Genomic DNA, 23,989 nt, shown 5'->3' on the forward strand with positions numbered 1-23,989 from the left:
TTTTACTTGGAAGTCATGTGTGCTCACCAAGGTCAAGGCATTGCAGAATTTGGAGGTGAAAATGCTAATAGCTGAGCCAGCTCAGTTCAGTTAGCAGCCTCATCCTTCCCATTTCCTACTCTTAAAGTAATCACATGATATAGACATCTTGATTTAGTGTTTTTACAATATCTATAACATAGATAAGTTATAATTGTTAAATGTTTGTCATGTATACACATTCAGTTTCTATCAAGCTGATTCTGTTTATTAATTTAAATATTCTAGTTATTGATAGAGCAATCTCTGAATTAGACACAAAGATAGGACTTTGCTTTAATTAAAATGCTTAAGGTTATTCAATAACATTTTAATATATTTTATGTCTATATCTACATTTATTTATGTATGCCTTATATTTAGAGCTAGATTGGGGACTATATAATCTACTACCCTCATTTCACATAGGAGAAGACTCAACTTGTACAAGTTTGTGACTTGCCCAAGATCATGCAGCTAGTAACTATCAGAAGTGGCATCTAGACTCAGGTTCTTTGACTATTACTGTATTTTGTCAATCAATCAACATTTATTAAGCAAATACTGTGTCAGGTACTGTGCTAAGTAGTGGAGATACCAAAAGGCCAAAAACAGTACATGCTCTCAAGGAGCTTAAAAATCTAATGAGGGAGACAAGAGGCAAACAAATATTTGGTTGGTTTTTAAAAATTTTTTTTGTTTACTTTTTGTTTTGCAAGTCAATAGGGGCTAAGTGACTTGCTCAGGGTCAAAAAGCTAGAAAGTGTTAAGTATCTGAGGCCAAATTTGAACTCAGGTTCTCCTGACTCCAGGGCTTACACTCTATCCATTGTACCATCTAGCTGCCCCCAAGTAAATCTTTGTAAGCTAGCTATATATAAGATACATAAGAAATAACAGAGGGAATTCAATGGAATTAAGAAGGTTTGGGGAGGGTTTCATGTAGAAGATGAGATTTTAGTTGAGACTTAAAGGAAACTACAAAGATCAGTATTCAGAGCAGCAGAAGAAGAGTGCTCTAGATGAAGTTCTTATTTGTGGGACAATCAGGGAGATCAGTCACTTGTTCCAAGAATATGGGTTAGGGAGTAAGGTGTAAGGAGACTGGAATGGTAGCGGGAGGCTAAGTTATGAATGGTCTTGAATGCCAAGTAGAATATTTTATGTTTTCTTTTGCAGGCAGTAAGATAAGAAGACACTGGAGTGTCCAGTGTCTTCTGGAGTTTATTGAGGTGGAGAGTGACATGATAAGACCTACATTTTAGAAAAATAATTTTAGTGGCTGAATAGAGAATATAGAGAAGGAGAAACTTGAGGCAAGCAGACCCACTAGCAGCTGTTGCAATAATCCAGGCATGAGATGACAAGGGTTTGTGCCATAATGGCTAAAGGAGAGAAGAGGGAGTATTAGAGATGATGCAAAGGTGAAATTGACAGTCTTGACTATGGAGGTTGAGTATTAATGAGGAGAGCAAGATGACTTCTAGGTTGGGAATATAAGGGACTGGGAAGATGATATTGCCCTCTACAGTAATAGGAAAGTAAGAAGTAGGAAAAGTTTAGGGGGAAAGATAAGTTCTGTTTTGAACACAGTGAGTTTAAGATACCACTGGATATCTAGTTAAGATCTCTGAAAAGCATATAGAGATGTGAGATTGAAGGCAAGCAGAGAAATTGGGGCAGGAAAGGTATATTTGAAACTCATCAGTATAAAGATAGTAATTAAATTCATGGGTGCTGATGAGTTCACCAACTAAAGTAGTCTAGATGGAAAAGAGAAGAAAGCCCAGTACAAAACCTAAGGGACACCTAAGGTTAAAGGGTATGATTTGGAGGATACAAGACAAAGAAAGTGTAATCAGATAGGAGGAAAACCAGGAAAATGGTGTCCTGAAAACTTAGAGGAGAATATCAAAATGGAGAAAGTGATCACTACTGTCAAAGGTTTCAGAGCGGTCAAGGAGAATGAGAATTGAGAAAGGGCCATTGGATTGACAACTAAGAAATCATAAGTGACTTTGGAAAGAATAGTTTTTTGGTGGAATTAATAAGGTCAAAAGCCAGATTATGTAGAGGCACCTATTGTGGATAGAAAAGATGATAGTAGGGATGAAGGGAAGATGTTTTCAGATTAAACATCAGTATACTGTAGGCAATAAGAAATGATCTAGTAGATGGAGTGAGATTGAAAATAAGTGACTCAGTGGGAATGAGGGAAGAGGTAATTTTTTGGAAATGGGATGGAATGGGATCATCTGAATAAGAGGGTTTACCCATGATAAGGCTCAGAGCCACTTTATCACATGAATCAGAGATGAAGGAAAAGAGAAAAGAGAAGACATAGCAAAGGGCCTCATTATTTTTCCTGTAAAATATAAGGCAAGGTTCTCAGCATTGCTATTATCAAAATGTTTGCACTTGGTTAAATATAACTTTTGCTTTTCATGTACAAAAAACATGATTTAAACAAAGAATTTCCTTTCTTGATTGCTTTGGAGATGTGTTGGCTGGTATTTATTTGCAATTTTTGTGCTAGTTATTAATTGGAAAAGTTCTTAACTTTTATTGCATTTATTCACTAATATGCAGGCTCACTAAAAACAAATTCAGTATTTTCTTCATTCAGTTTTTCAGTATTTTCCATATATTTCTTAATACTTTCTCACCACATCATTGATTTGATTATTTCGTATTTATATCCTTTATGGAAACTTTCTGACAGAAATTCTAGGAACCTTGTTGAAGACATAGTATCTTTCAGGATGAAGTTTTTTTGCAATTCCATATAGTTATTGGCTTTCTCCACATAGTTGAAAATCTTAGTTAGAAAATTCCTAGGCATAAGTATCCTTTGGAGACCAATTTAATTTCAGAGATTTCTGAGCACTTTTAAAAATAATTTTGATTATTTAAAAGTGTTTTATGAATGTAGTCACAACACTATTTGGTCATTCTCTTGATCCTTTTAATGTTTGAGTGAAAGATGAATAATTATGCACTTAAAATACACTATTGTCTTTTCAAAATAGAATGAAAACTTAGTTTCACCTGTAGTATGGTGACAAATGGCCTAGAGAAGTCATATGTTTTTCTCACAACCAGCCACTTTGGTCATCTAACCATATGTCTTCTTTTTACCCTCCTATATTTTTAAAAAATAGCAGCTCAATGCAGTGAGAAAAATTATTTTATGTGCTCTATGACAATATTATAAATTTAAAAAGAAATATTCTTCCACCAATCAATCTGAAATATTTCCTGCCTTCCCTCTCTTAATTAACTCTTCAGTTGGCAGCCACTGATTCCCAAAGGATATCTCTTTTGTTCCTTCTGTAACTGCACTCAGCAAGTAGTTATTAAACACTGATGATGTGAAAGCATATTTTGAGTCATATTAGCAGTAATATCCTTTTCATCTCAAAAACCATGATCCTATGAACTGAAGAGTAGGATTTATCCTTATCATGAAGGTAGAGATGGAGACATCTTTTGAAATTACCCTTAGCAGGAAGATAGGTTTTTCAATTAGAAAAGAAGTCAAAAATCATTGGAGTTTTTTGAGGGGGAGTATTGGACATGGTAGATGTCATTTTTGATTAGAAGGTACCATAGAGATGACAGGGAGACTGAAAAAAATGAAATGAATCTAGGACTTGTTGAAAAAAAAAATTAGATGAAGAAGTAGGTTTAGTTTATTTGTAAAGAGACAAAGGAGATAAGTTAGGCCATTGGTGGTATAAATGAAGTCTGCATTTTCTAATCTAAGTTACTTTTCACTGTTTAGCATTACTTTATGAAATGAAATTATTTAACTAATATCAGGAAGGGAAGGGAAGGCACTGATGTGAGATCACCAAGGCCAGCTTCAAGAAGCCATTATAAGTATTTTCATATGGATATCCTAGTGGCTCTCTCCCCTCTCTCCCCTACCCATCTTTTGTGCTTTACATGTTCCTCTAAATTTCTAAGTAGTTCTATATCATATATCCTTCTAGACCTAAGCACAGTCCAAACTAAGAGATAATCCTCTCATGGGCAATATAACAGAGAGAAAATGTGAGATATTTCTTCTTTTCTTGGCTTAGAGTGTCACTAAAAGAGTTAGTTGGAGGTTCTGTGGAGAGTGAGGAAGCTTTCTTCCACAAAGAAAATCCAAGTTTAGATGATATATGTTATTGACTATAATTTGTTGCTCAGCCTGTTAGTCACTGATTGGTTCTAAGAAGGCAATAGTTGAAAGTTGTAATCCTCGACTGTTGTTGTCTCTCTTCATCAAAGTCTTACTGCGAAGGACCTTTTTTGAAATGGGAATCAAAACCTGTAGCAGCGTTGTGGATAAAATTGATACAAACATTTTAGGGTTATGACAATCTTGAGCAGCACAGATACCTTTTATATTGTCCTTCATTTGTCTCTGAAGCTGATGGGAAATCATTCAATTAAAACGAGCATGACAGAATACATAAAATCACAATATGAGTTTAAGAAAATGAAAAAGCACATCAAAGGCATTCTGAAGCCTGGTTTTATGAAATGAAATTTTGTTTCATTTCCACTGATTTCCTAGGTGAAATTAGGTGACTGTCTGGATAGCATAATGATGATAATGATGAGAAACCATACATACTCAAATGTCATATGTATAGTTTTAATAAAGAATGAGAGAGACTCAGGGGAGTGCATTAAATTGAGTAATAATTTATTATTTAGAGACCTCTTCCCATTTACTCATTTTTTATGGGAGAATTGGTTCTTCCTTTAAGGTTTGCCATTTTTAGTAGGAAAAAGAGTAATTCAATATGTATTTTATAGTTTAATTTTCCAATCAGACATTAATGATTGCTGATAGTAAAGTGCCCAGGCTACCTGTCTTACCTGTGAACCATTCAGTAGACAATGAGTAAGAGGGAGAATACAATGTTGACAGGGCCTTGAACGTCCTATAGGAATGCACTGCAATTATTTCCAATCACAATTAACCTGATTAGAATAATGGACAGGAAGTGTCCCTCCGTAGCTAATGCAGTTTGGCATCAGCTGACTAAAATCCTTTGATAATTTCTGCACAGATGGCTGGGCTGAAAGCAGCACTTTTTTAATTATTATTTTCATGGTCTCTTGGTAGGCCAAAACCTCGACACCGACAACAGACCTCCCCATTAAGGTGGAAGGCGCCAACGTCAACATCACAGCTGCCATTTATGACGAGATCCAACAGGAGATGAAAAGGGCCAAGGTGTCTCAGGCCCTGTTTGCCAAAGTGGCTGCCAATAAAAGTCAGGTGAGTGTTTTTTTTTTTTAAAGAGCAAATGCTAGGGCTGGAATTAGACCTTTTTCCTCCTCCCACCAATAAAAATACATCTGTTCCTATAATAATAATAACAATAATAATCCCCAGGGAATCTGTCATGTTTTGCCTTTTGTCTTCAGCATGGCTTACATTATGGTTTGCTTTTACTTTCAACAGAGGACAAAATAGAATCTAATTCATAATACAGAGTTAAATATTATATCTACATATGCACATGTATATTAGATATACAGACATATGTATGTACATATATATTTATGCATATAGCTTTGTGCATACATATGACAAAAGGCAGCTCTGTATTCTCCATTCTTCCAAAATTTTCAGACTTGCTCTTCTTGATGTATGTAAGCTAGATATTGAATGAGCAAAACAGCATACTTACAAGATTATAGCCAGGTAACTTCACCTCCTTCCTTATTCCCAGCAAGGGAATGACTGACTTTGTTATAATAACCACTTCTCACAAGCCCTTGAGACACCTTGGGATGTCAGATGTTTCTTGTATGTGTAGAATACAGTTGTTTTTCCTGCAGAAAACATTCATGGGGGAGTCCAGAGTAAGTGCTAAAATCCTTAAAGGGAAAAAAATAGCTTATCCAGTAACATTATTTCAGAGTATGGGAAGTGTGGTGAAAGTGGGACTCTGGGGAAAAGGGTAGACAGCTGCTTAGGTTTTTTTTTTCTTTTTTTTTTTTAAGCAGTTCTACTTGACAGGATATTATCTATCTAAACTTGTTTAAAAGGGTAGCTTTTGACCCATCCCAGGATCAGTATATTTAAGACCATATTTGCTTATGACTGGGGGGAACTTCTGAAAGATATATCTTGGAATAAACACAATTTGGTGAACACATATGCCTGAGTCAGGATCTCTTTGTGCTTAGATTCTTGGCTCTTACTGTCTCTTTCTGACCTTGAATGAATAACAGACCTTTCCATTCTTTCTTTTATTCAATAATGACATGGAGTTTGTCATTTACCATGTCTTTAGTTGGAGAGAAAGACAGTTTATTGAATTTTTTTGAATCAAAAAAGAAGATAATTAAGATTTTTAATAAAAATACATATACAAAATTGAGAGAAATCTGAATAAACTATTACAAATAAAATTATACTTGTAGGATAAGCTTTCTCATATTGTTTTGAAAGTAATATAATGTGATTTAGTTTTAAGATACAATACACGGTTGATATTTCTTCTATTAATGGTACTCATTGAAAAGAAAAAAAAAGGAATTTGAGAATGCCAACTCTATATCCTTAGTGTTCTTTTTGGATGAATATCCTTATCATTGAAGTCCATGAATTATAACTTACAAAACATGAAGTCCAGCAATATTATGAAATACATAAAAAGAAATGCTATTCAAACCTCTTAAGCAGTTAAATGCATAAAATCCCAAGTACCACATGGCAAACTATAATGAGAGTTGGGGCTGCTAAATGAATAAAGCTGTTAAATGCATAATGCCACTTGGCAAAACTACTGTGCGTTTAATGGTTTTCCACTGTGTAATAAATGACATATGTGGTCAATGTGCAGTGTGGATAAAAGCTACACAATTGATTTTGCAAACGTGTGTCTTATTCTTCACTTCATGTAAATATCAGCATTTTATATCATTCTCCAAATGCATGCCTTTATAAGAAACCTTCAAGAATACTGAGGACCACAGTCTGTGACGTTTACTCAGAATGTCAATAATCATCTGTGGATTTTATATGCTGAGTATTAGAAGTAAGGAGTCACAAAATTACCCCAAATAATTTTGATAACCCAGTGATTCTGATGTCTCCCAATTAGTGAAATCTCAGCTTTGTTACCAATTGTTATTTTCCATTAAGAATTAAGGTAGTATTTTTTCCAGAATTTGAGAGAAAAAGACAGTTTCTAGATTTTACTAAGTGCAAAATAAAAGGAAAGCTACATTTAAAAAACACAGATTATGATTTTTTTTTAATGCGGGCACATTTTATAATTGTCATTTAGGAACTGAAGTCTTAGAATCAATTTCTGAAGGTGGTAAGTGGCCAAACTTAAAAAAAAAAAAAACACAACAAAACTTTGCAAAATATACCCAATTTATATTGACAGTTTGATGAAAATGGTTTTCTTTTATATTTTATTTTTTGTTTAATTGTTTTCAGTCACAATTGACTCTTCATAACCTAGCTTTTCCTAAAAGAGTTTGCTAAAAACCCAAAAATATAACTAAAGAAATTTATACATTATACAACATATTCTCTGACTGAATGTCTTTTGCTTCTCCTGTATACCTGCTTACTATGAAACAACACATCAAATGCCACAAATAGTATATGATATAGTGAAACTTAATGGATCTCAACTCATTTGTTATGAATTTATGAAATATTCTATAAGCAGTTAATAATAATAGTAGCTAGTATCTGTATGGAAATTTAAAAAGTTTGCCACACACTTTATGTATGTTCTTATTTGAACTTCTTGTGACTTATATCCCATTCATACTCCTAGGTGTTGTTCCTACCTTCAGGGACTTGACATTCTATTGGGAGTGGGGAAACATGTTGCTTTTTCTTTCTAGTGATATGAGTTAGGGGTGTGATAATAAGTGAAGATAAGATAGTCCATGCCATCTTTTCAGAACCTGCCTTTGTCCTGTCCCAGAAGCCAATAGCAAAGAAGCCATTGTAGGTACATGCACATTTAGGTACAATATCAGATAACTGACAACTCATGTTGTAATGTCGCCATTTATATTCGGGTTTATGAAATGCAGGTTTGGTTGAAAGAGAGAAGTGGAGGAAGAATGGATGGTGTGTGGCTACAGGAGTGACCCCTTCTTTCTCCTAGAAAGAATTACAACTAGAATTTTAATTTTCAGGAGACTAGGAAAATGAAGTAGGAAGTCCCACAGATAGAAGTTAGAGGGATGGATTAAGTTTTGTTAGGCAAGGAATGCCTGCAATTTCTCCACTAATTCCAAATTTTTTTTTCACTCCTTATCCAATAATTAGAGATCCTTTGGGATTACTAAATTCTTCTTTTAAAATGCAAATGCCCCCAGAAGACATCTGTGATAAGATGAGAATAAGCTTGAATTTATTAAAATGTGAATAGGCAAATAGGACCATTTTCTAGATTAATGAGGGAATGAGAATTTTGATTCGGATAGAGCAGAGGGAGAATAAATTTTGTAGGGGATGTCTGCTTGGACTGGGAACTTTGAGAAGCTAGAGAAAACCTTGGAGGATAGGAATATGGGTAAGAGACAGGTGTAAATTAAATATTTTACCTTCTTGGTAATTTTACATAGTTCCCAGTTGACAGATGGTAGATCTCTGAGAATCATTGACAGTTAAAGGTGTTGGAACATTTTGGTAAAGCTTCAGATCTCTAGCTTACTGTCCTTACTCTAAGATAGTATTATTTACCTTTTCCAGGTCAGATCTTGAATTTCATTTAATCTCCATAACCTCTAGGAAAAATATTCCTCAATGTCTTCTTCATTATTACCAGTATGGTTTAGTAATATTCACTAGTTATTGAGATCTCCATATCTTTTCCCTTGTGAAGGCTGAGGGCCTTGTCTATATCTCTCCATATATATATATATATATATATATCATATGTGTGTGTTTATATATAATTTTTTCTCATTCTTCATGAACTAGGATGACACTATATATATATATATATGTATATATATATATATACACACATATTACTTTTCTCATTCTTTATAAACTAAGATGACACTATCAGCTACTGTTCTTTGTGTAACTCAGTTAATGTATAACATCTGGTTTTACAAAAACATTTCTTTAAGCTTCTAGATTGTAAATTTTGTCTTGACAGTATAAGCCATTTGTACTGGTCCTTAATGTTTTAGTTGAATAAAAGCAGTAGTTAATTTTTTTTTCCTTTTAAAGCCTGATTTTCTTACCTCATCCAGGCTGGAAGTACAAGAGTCACTTAGGCCCAGTCCCATAACTGATGAGCACAGAAGCATTGATCTCATTTTCAATCTAGGCCTAATTAAGCCCCCTTAGGGATCCTGGTGACATATCACTGGCAAATGACTAATAACTTTTTCTGAAGAAATGTATAACCTAAAGAAGACTACACATGGAATTAGATGAGGTATGGATTCAAATCCCACTTATTGGTAAAAATAAGGATTGCTTATATCTCACACAATTATATGTCAAGATTGAATTGAATAATGTATGTAAAATACTTCACAAACCTTAAAGTCTAAACATATGTCAGCTCTTGTTATATTCTTTTCCTGATAAGTAAGTATAATTAAAATATTAATAATGCTTAGCTTAGAGATTTGTCCATAAAATCAGGAATATGAGAGTTAAAAGTCATACCTTTGACACATACTGGTTGTGTGACACTGCGCTAGTTACAACATCTCATTGCTGCAGGCATCTCTTCAAGATGCTGTTTCACTTTTAATAAAGGTATAAAAAATTGGAATATAAAAAAGTATTCACTTGAGGTCATTTGTAGAGGGAACAATGATCCCTAATAAATTTTTATCGTAGACTGAATTTCTACAGATTTGCTATTATTTGTAAAAGTATCACATTTAGGACTTCAGATCATAAGTTTTGCATTTAGTAAAAATATAAACTAGACAATAAAAACATTAGAGTTTTTGGGGGAGTATCAAGATGATCTCAGCTAATTGACTATAATGATGGAAAGCATGTGTGTGTATATAGTATATATATACATATGTGTAAGACTTTAAGATACACAAAAAACTTTCCATGCATTATATCATCTAATCATCACAATCATCCTGGGATATAAGTGCTATGATTTCTATTTTGTTTTTTAAATAATATCTTTTTATTTTTAAAATATGCATGAAGATAATTTTTAACATTCACCTTTGTAAAAACTTGTGCTCCAAATTTTTTCTCTCCCTTCCCCAGTCCTCTCCTTTAGAAAGCAAGTAATCCAATAGGCTAAACATGTGCAAGTCTTCTGAACATATTTACAAAATTATCATACTGCACAATAAAAATCATATAAAAAGGAAAAAAATGAGAAAGAAAACAAAAAGCAAGCAAACAACAAAAAAGGTGAAAATACTATGTTATGATCCACACTCTGTTCTCACAGTCCTCTTTCTGAATGCAAATGGCTCTGTCACAAGTCTATTGGAATTGGCCTGAATCACTTTATTGTTGAAAAGAGGCATATCCATCAGAATTGGTCAAATGATTTCCATTTTAAAGATGAAGAAACTGAAAGAGAATGTATTAGTGACTTGTCCAGATTTTCATAGCTAGTAAGTAATTGAGATAGGATTTGAATTCAAGTTTTTCAGACCCCAAGTCCACCACTTTGTCAGCTGTACCACTTGGCTTTTAGTATTGAAACATGCATACCATACCTTCCTAATATCCATTGTATTTTTCTGAGAAAAGCAATAAAACATTCTGAATAGAAGACTGGCCTCCTTGAAATCACAAAGATGTGAATTCAAGTGCTGCTTTTGGTACATTCTTCTAGTGTAACTTCTGTATGCCTCAGGAACATTTTTTTTCTCCATGAGACAATTGGGGTTAAGTGACTTGCCCAGGGTCACACAGCTAAGAAGTGTTAGTTGCCTGAGGTCACATTGGGCCTCCTAACTCCAGGGCCCATGCTCTACCCACTGTGCCATCTAGCTGCCCCAGGAACTCTTCATTGATCATATGCTAAAGAAAGTTGCTAATTCAAATCACTGAAGGGAATTTCCTTTACTGGGAGTTCCTCCCATTGACAAAATCAAAGGTTCAGACCAGAAACAATTTGAAAATATAATATATGTTGTTTACTTAAAAAATAAATAAGTATGGAACGGTAGTAACAATTCACATTTATGTTGTGTTTTAAGGTATGCCTTAGTGCCTCATCATAATCTGGAATTGATAGTTTTCAAAAGCTTTTTCCAAAGCAGTGGAAATTTTCTGGCAGGTTCTAAAAAAACAGAGAATACCCCTTCAAGGATTCTTAGACTACAGAGGCATTTTGCTTTTTTGTTTTCTTTCTCATTTTTTCCTTTATGATCTTATTTTTCTTATGCATAATGACACTTGTGGAAATATGATTAGAAGAATTGCACATTTTTAATATAGATTACTCGCTATCTAGGGGTGAAGTGGGGAGGAGAGAGGGAGAAAAAATCTGGAACACAAGGCTATGCAAGGTTAAAAACTATCTATATATTTTGAAAATAAAAACTAAAAAAAAATACAGAAGCATTTGAAATTGACAAAATGCTTCTCTTACAATTACCTTGTGATGTAGTTAGTAGAAGTAGTTTAACCCTCTTTTATATTACAGATGAGGGAACTGAGACTTAGGTTAATAAATAACTTGCTGACATTCACACAGCTATACAATATTGGAGGAGACAATAGTCCAGGTCTTTTGACTAAGTCCACTACTATTTCCATTGTTTTCTAAAGTCATATGGAAACTTAAAAATACATATTCTAAGATAAATTAAAATCTAATGATTATAAAACCACTTTTCTCCGACTAAAATATTTATCAAAACATGTCAACAAGTGTTTATTAGTTTTTACTATATATCAGCCACTATGCTAAGCTCTGAGGATTCAAAGAAAGGCAGAGATGGCTCTTGCCTTCAAGGAACATATAATCTAATGATGGGGTTGGAAACAATATGCAAGCAGCTACATACCTACAATGTATATACAAAGTAAGGGGGTTAGTCTTAGAGGAAAAACACTGACATTGATTGAGAAATGGAGGAAGTAGGGAAAGACTTCCTCCAGAAGATAGGATATGAGCTGACTCTTGAAGGAAAACCACAATAGTATGAAGGGGGAAGCAAAGAGGAAGAACATTTTAATTATGGGAGACAACCAGTGAAAAATGCACAGATTTGGGGATGGGATGTCATGTGCGAGAAACAGCAAGAAAACCAGTGTTATTGGATTGTAGAGTATGTTAAGGGCAGTCAGTTATATAAGATGAATGGAAAGAAAGGTAGCAAGAGGGCAAATGGTGAAAAGTTTTAAAAGCCAAGCAGAGGATTTTATATTTGATCTTGGAAGTAACAGAGAGCTAACAGAGTTTGAGAAGGGGAGTGACATGGTCAGACCTGGGCCTTGGGAATATCATTTTTGTAAGTGCCTGGAGGGTATAGATAAAGAATAAGGAGGCACTTGTGGCAGAAAGAATAACAAGAAAGCTTATTATCAAACTTGAGGTAGCTGTGTGTCAGAGGAACAAAGAGGATGTATTGGAGAGATGTAGCAAATGTAGTAATAATAGAGTTTACAGTAGATTTGGCTCCATGGGGTGAATAAGTAAGAGGTTGAAGATGCCAGACGTGGGCCTACGTAATTGGAAGAATAGTGCTATCCTCAACAGTCATAGGGAAGTTAGGAAAAAGGAAGAGTTTGTGGAGAAATTTAATGAGTTGAATTTTAGACTTTATGTCAGGAAAACGCTTCCTAGCAGTTAAAGCTGTTCAAAAATGAAATGATTTGTCTTGAGAGATGGTGAATTCTCCTTTCTTAGAGGTACTTCAAACAGGTACTAGAAAACTACTTGTTAAGTATTTTATAGTGGAGATTCCTTTCATCTGAGTTAGATAATCACTAATGTTCCTTTTAAGATTCATATTCTGTAGTTGTGTAGTTCCTTAATAAGGACATTCTCTTGGTCCTCTTCTGTGTAGGTGTGTGTGTGTGTGTGTGTGTGTGTGTGTGTGTGTGTGTGTGTGTGTGTGTGTGCGTGCATGTGTGTCCAAGTCCTCTGTCTCTTTGTGTGTGTCTTTTTCTGATTCTCTTGTCTTTCTCATTCATTTGGTAATCTCATGATTCCTAAAGTTTTACTTATCCACTCTTGCCTCAATATGAATGTCACTCAAACCTTTTCCCTATGACTTTTGCATTGCTTTTAGTGACAAATTCAGTCTTACAGTAGCCATCCATGTTCAAAGCCTCTGATGCATCTATGACTACTCACTATTACTATATTTTCCTTTCCATACTCTCTTAAACTCATCTTCTCCCCTCCATTCCCATGGACTCAACCCTAGCTTACTTTTCACTCAAACTACTTTGATAACCTTCTAACTAGTTATTTCACTTCTATTTCTAGCCCCTCTAATTCACCTTCTTGTCATTCAGTTGTTTCAGTTTGTGTCTGACTCATTGTGAAGCCATTTGGGGTTTTCTTGGCAAAAAAAACAAAACAAAACAAAAAAAAAAACTGATGGAGTTTTTATCTTATTTTACCTTATTTTACCGAGAAGACACTGCAGAAAACAGGGTTAAATGATTCTAGGCTTATCTGCTCAATTCACATTATTAACCTGCTGTCAACAAATTGTCTTGTTTCATAGCTCTATTCTCATCTCTGTCTTGCTTAAAACCCTTTTTTGATGTCCCATTAAAATAAAGTTCACACTACTTTAGTTTAGCATTTAAAGTTCTATACATGCTATCTGACCTTCCTTTCCAACCTTATGTCTACTCCCCTATGCAACAGCTAAAACTGATTATATATCATTTTCTCTAATACATTTTTCCTCATTTATGACGTTGATTTTGTTGTTTCATATGACTGGAATATTATTCCTTAACTTTTTATCCAACTAAAATATTACTTAATTTTTAAGAGCTTATTCAAAAAGCCACAAAAAACTTTAATTCCCCTCAGTTATCAATGATTCTGCCTTTCTTTAAACCCCAACAGCACTTTGTTTTGTAAAATTTCATACTTCTCTTATATTCCTGTTTACGTGTATATTTCTTATCTTATATTCATTTGTAAGTTACTTAAGTGCTAGGGCTTTTCCTTGCTCCTGAATACCTGGCACAGTATCTCACATTTAATAGAAACTCAGGAAATACTTGTTGCATTACTATGCTCAAAATTATTTTAAAGGTTTAATATTCAGGATATCACTTGACATAGAAAACCATTGCTATCCTTATATAATTCAACAAAACATTTTAAAGCACCTACTATATTCTTTACATGGAAGGAAGAAAATGACAAGGATCTTATATCCTACAAGGGGAATAAAATGTGAACACAAACACGTAAGTATAAAGCAGTTAGTAATTTTAGAAGTGAGAGATCCCAAATAATCGGGCCTCAGAAACAGCTTTGTATATGATAGGGTACATGAGGTGAGCTTGGAAAGAAACCAGAGATCCTAAAAGGCAGAGAAAAGGAGGGAGTGCATTGTAGGCATGGGGGACCATATGTGCAAAGACACATAAGAAATAGAATGTCAAATTCAGAAATAGCTAGTGAGCTAGTTTGGCTCACACATAGAATATTTAAAGGCAAATAATATGAAATAAGTCTGAAAAGGTAGTTGGAAATCATATTATGGAGGTCTGGAAATGACACCAAAGTCATGAACCTAAATGATTGGGGAGTAGAAACTCTCCAGAAGCAGGGAAGTGTGGACGATAGTAAGTTTAGTGGGGGAAGATATTGAGTTCCTTTTGATTAGATTAAATTTGAGTTAATGCAATATCCAAAAAAAGATGTCCAATTCACAGTTGGATATATAAAAATGGAACTCAAGATAGATTAGAGCTCAATAGATAGATCTGGCAGGGAAATAATAACTGCATCCATGATAATATATTTCTAAAACAGGGGTAATGTAGAGAGAATAGATGCAGTTCAGTATAGAGTACTAGCTTGAAATCAGGAAGACTCATCTTAATGAATTCAAAGCTGGTCTTAGAAACTTAGTGTAGCTATGTGATTCTGGAGAAATCACGTTAACTTTTTTTGCCTCAGTTTTCTCATTTATAAAACAAGCAGGAGAAAGAAATGCAAACTATCTAGTATCTTTGCCCTTAAATGTGTGTGAACTTTATTCTAAAGGGATAGTGATATTTATTTTTAGGTGGTTTGTTAGTCGAGAGATCAGTTTTAAATTATCGGTTCATAATCCCAATGTGAGGTCAAATTGAATATGAGAATCATGAAATTATGATTATAAGTGAATGTTTTGATTTGTATGCCTATTTTATATAACTATATACCCAAGGTTGCATAAAAATTTCTTGGGTGAAAAGGGGTAGCCAGTGGAAAAAGTTTAAGAAGTCCTGATCAAAAGTTTAAGAAGTCCTCTCTAGAAAGGACTGAAAACATAGGTGGTCTAAGCATTTTCCTCAAATTGAGATTTTTGTGAGGAATCAACCAATCAGAAGAAAGAATTGAAAGTATGGAATGAAATTCTGGGTGAGATTGCTTCTGTAGCATGGTATTACAAGGATGGAGAATTAGGAATGGAATCTAGAAATCAGTGGTAGCCTTGGTACCAGGGTTTTGAGTAGAGTTGTAGAGTCAGAAGTCAGATTGAAAGGGTTTAAGAAGTAAGTGGGCTGACAGTGGAAGTCAAGTGGAAGGTTTTATAAGTTTTGAAGACACATGAGAAAGTTTATAGAGAAATTAGAATTATACAAATTAACTGTGAACAATACATTTTGACACCCAAATTGGGTTTGGTTCTGAAAATAAGGCCTCTGTCAAAACTGAATATTTATTTCTTTAATGCCCTCAGTGTACAATCTATTAGGAGCAATCCATTAGAGGCATGTGGGTGGTGCAGCAGATAGAAAGTTGGCCTAGAATCAAGAAGACTTGAGTTCAATTTTGACCTCAAACATTGGGCAAATCACATAATCTCTGTGTCACTTTCTTCAAATGCAAAATTGGGATAACTGTACCTATCTAACAGGGTTATTGTGAAGATCGGATGAGATAATAATTGTAAATGTAGTGTATTTTAGTTTGGGACTGTCATCCTGGAACAAATCCAAAGTTTATTTTTACAAATTAAAATGTATTACCACCAAGATACACATATATTTACACAATGATTAAAATAAAAGTCAACAAAACATTTATTTCAAAAGAAGAAAAACACGTCTTTAAAAAGTTATCCCAAAATACTACAGGAATTGAACAAATTAATTTATTCAAAATCTAAATCTCCCTCTACAAGCGATATTGCTTAAACTCAGAATTTCTCCTTTAGAATTTTAAGGTCTTTTCTTTATCCCTTTCCCTTCCACCAACTTTACTCCCCAAGAAAAAAGTAAGTATGTTTGTAAGGAATTGACAAGAAATCGTATAGTATGTAGTATGCTAAATCAAGCTCTCCCTATCTGTCTTAGTTTGGGTCTCAACCTTCATGGTATTGTAGTTGGGTTCCCCTATCCTTGTTCCCTTAATTAATTATGGGAATGTTTCATGCCCCTAAACAATCCTTTGTGGGAGTACCTAATTAGTTGTTTATGAAGATGAATGACAGAGATCAAATGCCTTTTTAAAAGCACAGGATGCAAACCATTGCTTTGACATAATCATAGATGTGTCCTGGTCTATACACATGTAGATCCCTTTAAATGTTTCAGTTTTACATTTCTTTGACTCTGTCCATTCTGTTTTGTGATTATTTGTCCTTTGTTGGTGTCCAAATTTTTTTGAGATATTATTTGAAGAGCTAACAAGATTGTGAAATTAAAGTTATACAGAATGGAAGTTTTGGGAAGGAAACTTGTTTTAGACCAAGTACTTTCTACTACTTTGGTATATAACTCACAACTTCTTATTCTAATATTTTCTTTGTTTAAAACATATTTTCATTCTGAACCAACATCAAATAAAATTGTCATTTCCATAACAACAGAACATTTTTGTATTTAAATTTTGGGTTTCTACTATGTACACCTTCGTTGCTTTCACACACATAACACACATATAATGTGTGTGTGTGTGTGTGTGCACATATGAATATATATATATATATATATATATATATATACACCCATATATAGTAAAATATACACACATGTGGCATATATTTTATGTAAAGTTCAGTCTATAATTTTCAAAGCTGTCCTCCATGTTTGTGCCTTCATTATTTTATTTTCAAAGGAAATGCTTCAATGATTCTATTTCTTATTACCCAACCTAATCCTTTCTTATCCACTTATACTCGTTTGCATTAGGAAAGAATAACAAAAAGAAAATGGAGTCTTTGTAACAAATATACATATTATCTTTGTCAAAAATGTGTCTTATTCTATGTCTTGTCATCATTTCTCCATTAATATGTGTTAGCATTATCAGTCTTCTAAAACTGTAACTGCCTGTTATTGCACTGCATTGATAATAATTATCACATCTTTTAAAATTGTTTCTCTGTTATAGTGTTTTTGTCATTGTATAAATTATTGTTCAGGTCACTCATTTCACTCTGCATCAAATCATTCAGTCTTTTCAGATTCCTCTGTAATTATTCCACTACAATGAAAAAAATCATATACCTTACCATAATTTGTTGCTAGGTGGTACAGTGGATAGAGTGCTGGGCCTGGAGTCTGGAAGACTCAGCTTCATGAATTCAAATCTGGTCTCAGTTTCCTCATCCACAAAATGACCTAGAAAAGGAAATATAAAACTACTTCAGTATCTTTGCAAGAAAACCCCAAATGAGTTGTATCAGGTCTTTTTATAAAGTGATGACCATTAGAACAACTTGGTATTAGTTAAGAATTATAGTGATGGATCAGTGGAATAGATTAGATATATAATACACAATTGTAAATGGCTATAATAAGTTAGTATTTAATAAATCCAAAGATCCAAGTTTTTGGGTAAAGAACTCTAAATCTGACAAAAGCTGCTTGGGAAACTAGAAAGCAACATTGCAGAAATTAGGCAGAGAACAATATTTTAAACCAATACCAAGATAAGGCTAAATAAATACATGATTTAAACATTAAGGGTGATAGCCTAAATAGATTAAGAGAGCAAGAAATAGGCTACCTATCAAACCTGTGGAAAAGGGAAGAATTTATGATCAAATAAAAGATTATATTAAATTACAAAGGCTTTGCATGTTCCCAGGCTCATTTGCACACACGCATGAGCACACACACACACACACACACACACACACACACACACATACTGCAACCAACATTAGAAGGAAAGCAGACAACTGGGGAAACATTTATTTTCTCAAACATATTGGAAACTGATTCAAACTCATAAAAATATAAGTAATTCCCCAACTGATAAATGATTAAGTGACATAAAGGATTTTTGGACAAAAAAAAATGAAAACTAACTATAGTTATATAAAAATGCTCTAAATCACTGTTGATCAGTGAAATACAAAAACAATTCCAAGGTTCACCCTCATACCTATCATATTGGCTACTATGACAGAAAAGGAAAAAATGATAAATGTTAGAGAGGATGTCAGATTGGGACCCTGATGCACTGTTGGTAGAGTTGTGAATTCATGTATCTATTCTGGAGAACAGTTTGGAACTATGCCCAAAGGACTCTAAATCTATGCACATGTATGACTTCCCAATACCTTTACTAAATCTCTATCCACAAGAGACTTTTTAAAAAAGGAAAAGGACCTATTATTCAAAAATATTTATAGCAACTTGTTTTGTGGTAGCAGAGAATTGGAAATTGAAGGATATCTATCAATTGAACAAATTATAGTATATCATGGGAATGTTACTGTGCTATGAGAAATGATAAAGCAGTATGAGTTCAGAAAAACTTGAAAAGACTTACATGAATTGATGCAAAATGAACTGAGAAGAATTGGGAGAACAATGTACACAGTAACAGGTGTATTGTATAGTGATCAACCTTGATTGATTTAGCTATTCTCAGCAATTCAGTGATATAAGATAATACCAAATAACTGATGATGAGAAATCTGTTTACCTCCAGAGAAAGGAGAGGGTGGAATTTGAATTCAGTACAAAGCATGCTATTTTAAATTTTTTTTTTCATTTTTTGGTCTGTATTTTCTTTCACAGCATGACTAATATGGAAATATGCTTTGTATGATTGTACATGTGTAAACTATATCAAATTGTTTACTGTATCAGGGAAGGAGCAGGAGAGGGATGGAGGAAAAGAATTTGGAATTCAAAATTTAAAACAATGTTAAAACTATTTTTACATGTAGTTGGGAAAATAAAATATTATTCAAAAAGAAAAATTCACAAATGGGGTCACAAAGAGTCAGATAGAATAACAACAACTTAACATTTTCTCAATAGATTGATATTCCCTTAGTTCCTAGTACTTTGCTCCTACAAAAAGGGCAGCTATAAATATTTTGGCATATGTATTTTTTTCCTTCTTTGATCTATTGGATATATAGGCCTACTAGCAGTAAATGTGAATTTAAAAAGTGGGCACGTATAGGGATTTTTGAAACCTAATTCTAAATTGTTTTCCAAAGGGCAGACAACTAAGTGTCACAATGGAGTGCTAGAGCTCTTGGAGTCAAGAAGTCTTGAATTCAAACCTAACCTAACTTGTTAGCTATGCAAATCCAGGGAAGTCACTTAGCCTTTATTTACCTCAGTTTCTTCAACTGTAGAATGGGGTTAATACCACTTATTTCATAAAATTATTGTGAGATTCAAATGAAAGAAAGTGTTCAGTGTATAATAGATGCTTAATAAATGTTTATTCCTTTCCTCTTCTGACTTTCCCAAAGTGTCGGAATCATTCCACAGCTCTGCCAATAGTGCATTAATGTTCCTGTTTTTCTACAGCTTTTACAGCAATTGGTATTTTTTTTTTGGTCATCTTTGCCAATTTAGTAAGTATAAGGTGGAACCTCAGAGTTAGTTATTTATATTTATCTAATTATTAGGAATTTTTTCCATGTTTGTTGATAGCTTATTTCTTCCTTTGAAAAATATATGGTCATATTCTTTAACCATATGTCCATTAGGAAATGACTCAATCTTAAAATTTCATTCCTTTTTATCTTGTCAAAGAAACTGCAGCAGAGTATCTATTTCTCTTCTAGTTTTAATTGAACTAATTTTGTTTGTGCAAAAACTTTTAAATATTATACAATTGAAACTGTCTATTTTTTCTTCTGAAGTGCTCTTTTTCTTATTTGATCATGAACTCTTGTTTCTAATCCATTGATCTAAAAAGGAATTTCTTGCATTCTCTTCTAATTTGTTTATGATATCATCTTTATTAACATTTTCTTTTAATATATCTTTTGCAACTTGGTCCCTAAGGTCCCTTGGTTCCTAAAGTTTCATCTTCTCTTTATTAAAGAAAAAAGTGTCTATGACAATATGGTATATATAGGATTTTATCATTGATACATAAAGTTAGGATTGGACTAATAACTTTTCATTTGTTTTCTTTTGGGGCTGTTTTTCCTCCTTCAATTTTTAAAAGAACATCTTTGGCCTCAACTTTCCTACTATGAAGAGGCAGCATGGAATAAAAGAAAGAAGGCTGTCACTGGAGTTGGGAAGATCGGTGCCTTCTATGCAGCTCTGCACTCAGAGTTACCTAGAGCTTTGAGAGGCTCAGCATCTTGCTAGAAATCACACAGTCAATTTGTGACTTAGGCAGAAGTGGGTTTGTAAGTTATTGACATGTGGCTTATCTGCATATGTAGAGTCTTCACACTGAGTAATTCCTACACTAGAGAAATCCCAACAAGAATCCTTCCTGAGCTTAAGTGAGGAAATACAAGTAGGGAAGTCCCACTTCTTTACAGAATACAATTCAGATATTCTTTTTCCATATGATCAAAAAAAGGAGCCTGATCTTAGCTGTTGTGAGATCCTACTTGCCTTAAGCTCTATGCCCCTTCAATCATCAAAAACTGTAGTATTCTTAAATAAAGTCTCCATTACTCTCAATTATAGACACAGTCTTTACAAGCGTAGCCACTTAAATGTTCAACTGTGAAAGATATGATGGGTATGCCAAGATTTAAAGATAGCAGAAAGTTCAGCAGAAAATTGGTTCCCCGTGAAAACACAACTTAGAACTTTATATATGGTTTTGAAAAATAAAAAGAAGCAGATCATTTTTAGTTACCACATTCAAGATATAAAATAATTAACCTTGAACTGTAACAAAATGCTTAGTATAAAGTTTTTTTTTTTTTTTTTTATGAGATTTAGATGACCTCCTTGTGAAGAATTCATTGAAGCCCTTGACAACTTTCCCTTGTAGTTAGCCTTTTATCCTTTTCAGCTTTCTTGATTAGGTTATCTTGAATCATTAGGGAGTTTATTTATTTTAATAGACACTTATTAGATTCATGAAAAGAGAATTCGGTGACTAAGAAACAAGAGCTGAATATTATCTGGCTCATTTCACACTTCAGAAGAGTCGCAACCATCTGAAGAGAAATCCTTTCACAGTTACAAAAGTTTGTTTTAGGACTTTGCGTGCTTCCATTTAGAAAGCGATCTGTCTGTGGTTAATAATCTGTTTTTTTTTTCTTTTGAAACACCCATAAAACATTTCTTTTTGGTTACATATGCTGACATTTTCTGCATTGAAGATGTGGGTGAGAAAATGGCCTTTTATATCGATGTTGTGAGGAGTCTTGAATCATTCCTCCTCAGAACTGTTCATTTGCCTACTCATTCATTCACTGCAGTTCCTAGAGAATATCAGTTAAGGAAAAATTACATTTGTCATCTTTATACTTAATTGTATTCAACAATCAAATTCAACAGGCAATTAAAATGTGCCTACTGTGTGTAGAACAATTGGGTGCTGGGATGAATGAATTGTAGATCCTGCTGCTGTGGAGCTAATGATCCATCAAAAAAATAAAGCCAATTTAATGAACCCATATTTGGTTTGTTTGAAGTAAAGACATACTATGTATCTTTGATATCTCATGTGTTATTGGTACATGGCTATTTACCTTTGTGGAATGCTAACTTTTTGGATTCTAATAATAATAATTTAGATTTATATGGTGTCATAGATAGAGAAGTGAATCTGGAGCCAGAAAGACCTTACTTTGTATTTTCCTTCTGACACATAATGGTTGTATGACCAAGAGAAGGTCATCTGACCCTAGGCAACTTTTTAAGAACTCAGAGGAACTGCTTATTTGTGTGGATAAAAAGAGTTTTCCACTTCAGCAGTTCCATAACTCATAAAATCTTAGGCCTGGATCGAATCTGTCCACACACATACACATGCATCCCAACAATTTACAAAATGTTTTTATATTGAAGATCAATGCTGTAAGAGAAAATATAAACATTTAAGTACTAACATCACCAGTTTACAGACAAAGGAAAGGGCTCAAAGGGAATAATAATAAAATAATAAAATAAAATGTGCTAAAGGGCACTTGGCTAGGATGGGTAGTAGAGCCTTAATTTCCTTCTTTATCATTTTTTTCCATTGTTCTGTGCTATCTCTTAGAAATATGAGTTTGAACTTGGGATCAGTCTGATACATTGATTTCTGCTTCCTGCGTGTATGTGTATGTGTATGTGTGTGTGTGTGTGTGTGTGTGTGTGTGTATGTGTGTGTGTGTGTATGTTGTACATATGTGTTTATAGAGGCAGCTAGATAATGTAATGGATGAAACGTTGACGCTGAAGTCAGGGAGACCTGAGTTTGTATCCCAACTCGGCTATTCAGCAACTGTGTGAGCTTCGGCATATCATTTACTTTCTCTTGGCCTCAGTTCCCCCCATCTATAATATGGGGATAATATTAACACCTACCTCCAACAGTGGTTGTGGGAATAAAACACAATATTTATAAACCACTTGACAAATCTTAAAATACTATATAAATGCTCACCTATTATATATTTATATAATACGTTTTATATCATAAAGATAGAATTTATATTTTATATCAATGGGAATTATATTCACAACTTTTTTCTTTAGTGAGTATTCTTCTCCTTACTTTTATATAAAAGTTCTCTGCTCCAACTCGTGTGTGTGTGTGTGTGTGTGTGTGTGTGTGTGTGTGTGTGTGTGTGTGTGTAGTGTCCCTCCCTATTAAAAGCAAGAAAGAATGATTAACATTTTTTCCAGGCTCTCTATATCCAAGGCTTTTATTTTCTACAATCACTTGTAGATTATAGAATTAGAATGGGATCATCGAGATCTAGTACAATTCACTCATTTTACAAATTTTACCTAAAGAGATAAACTTATCCAATTTATTTACTTGTTCAAGATCACACTGTGCTAAGAATTGGGAGCTGAGCCCTGTTCATTTGACTCCAGATTTAGTGATTTTTATTCTATACAAGATCCTCCTCAGTTTCTTCTGGCAACTACTCAGTCATCCACTTCCTAATAGTCTTCATCTGACTTCCTGCTATAAACCAGTGAAACTCAAGTATTTAAACATTTCAGTTTTGTCCCTAACAACTCAATTGGTAGTCATTCTTGATTTTCCATACATACATTCCATATCATATCTCCTTTCATAGAGATTATGCCACTGGTGAGCATATTGAATTTTTTTCTTCTTTTTACAATTCTGAAGTGGATTTTACTCTTGGAGGAAAAAAAAATCTTATCACTATTTTCTCAATGAAGATTCTGAGGCTTTGAGAGACTCTCAAACAAATCAGAAAACGTTCTCTTAAAACCTTTAAATATATTTTTTAAAATCTTGTCTATCCTATTTTATTTCTTGCTTTGTTTCATAGATCTAGTCAAGTCTCATATTTCATATTTCCTTACTAGTAATCATATCACTTTCTTGAATTTAATACTGCTTTTGAAACCTTCCACATTAGGTCAATTACTCTTATGTTATTCTTATTTTCTTCTAATAACTGTCTA

General features: G+C 33.6%; 1 protein-coding gene across 4 annotated transcripts in view; it reads left to right on the forward strand.

The window, feature by feature from the left end:
• The window catches only part of SATB2 (SATB homeobox 2), a 228,995-nt gene that overhangs the window by 158,059 nt on the left and 46,947 nt on the right, over nt 1-23,989 (forward strand). For all 4 annotated transcript variants that reach the window (XM_074302769.1, XM_074302770.1, XM_074302768.1 and 1 more), the window contains one exon: nt 5,144-5,299. In XM_074302769.1, the coding sequence (XP_074158870.1) occupies nt 5,144-5,299 (156 nt within the window). The remainder of the gene's footprint in view (nt 1-5,143; nt 5,300-23,989) is intronic.

Source organism: Sminthopsis crassicaudata, chromosome 3 (genome assembly GCF_048593235.1).
Source record: "Sminthopsis crassicaudata isolate SCR6 chromosome 3, ASM4859323v1, whole genome shotgun sequence".
Taxonomy (NCBI): Eukaryota; Metazoa; Chordata; class Mammalia; order Dasyuromorphia; family Dasyuridae; genus Sminthopsis; species Sminthopsis crassicaudata.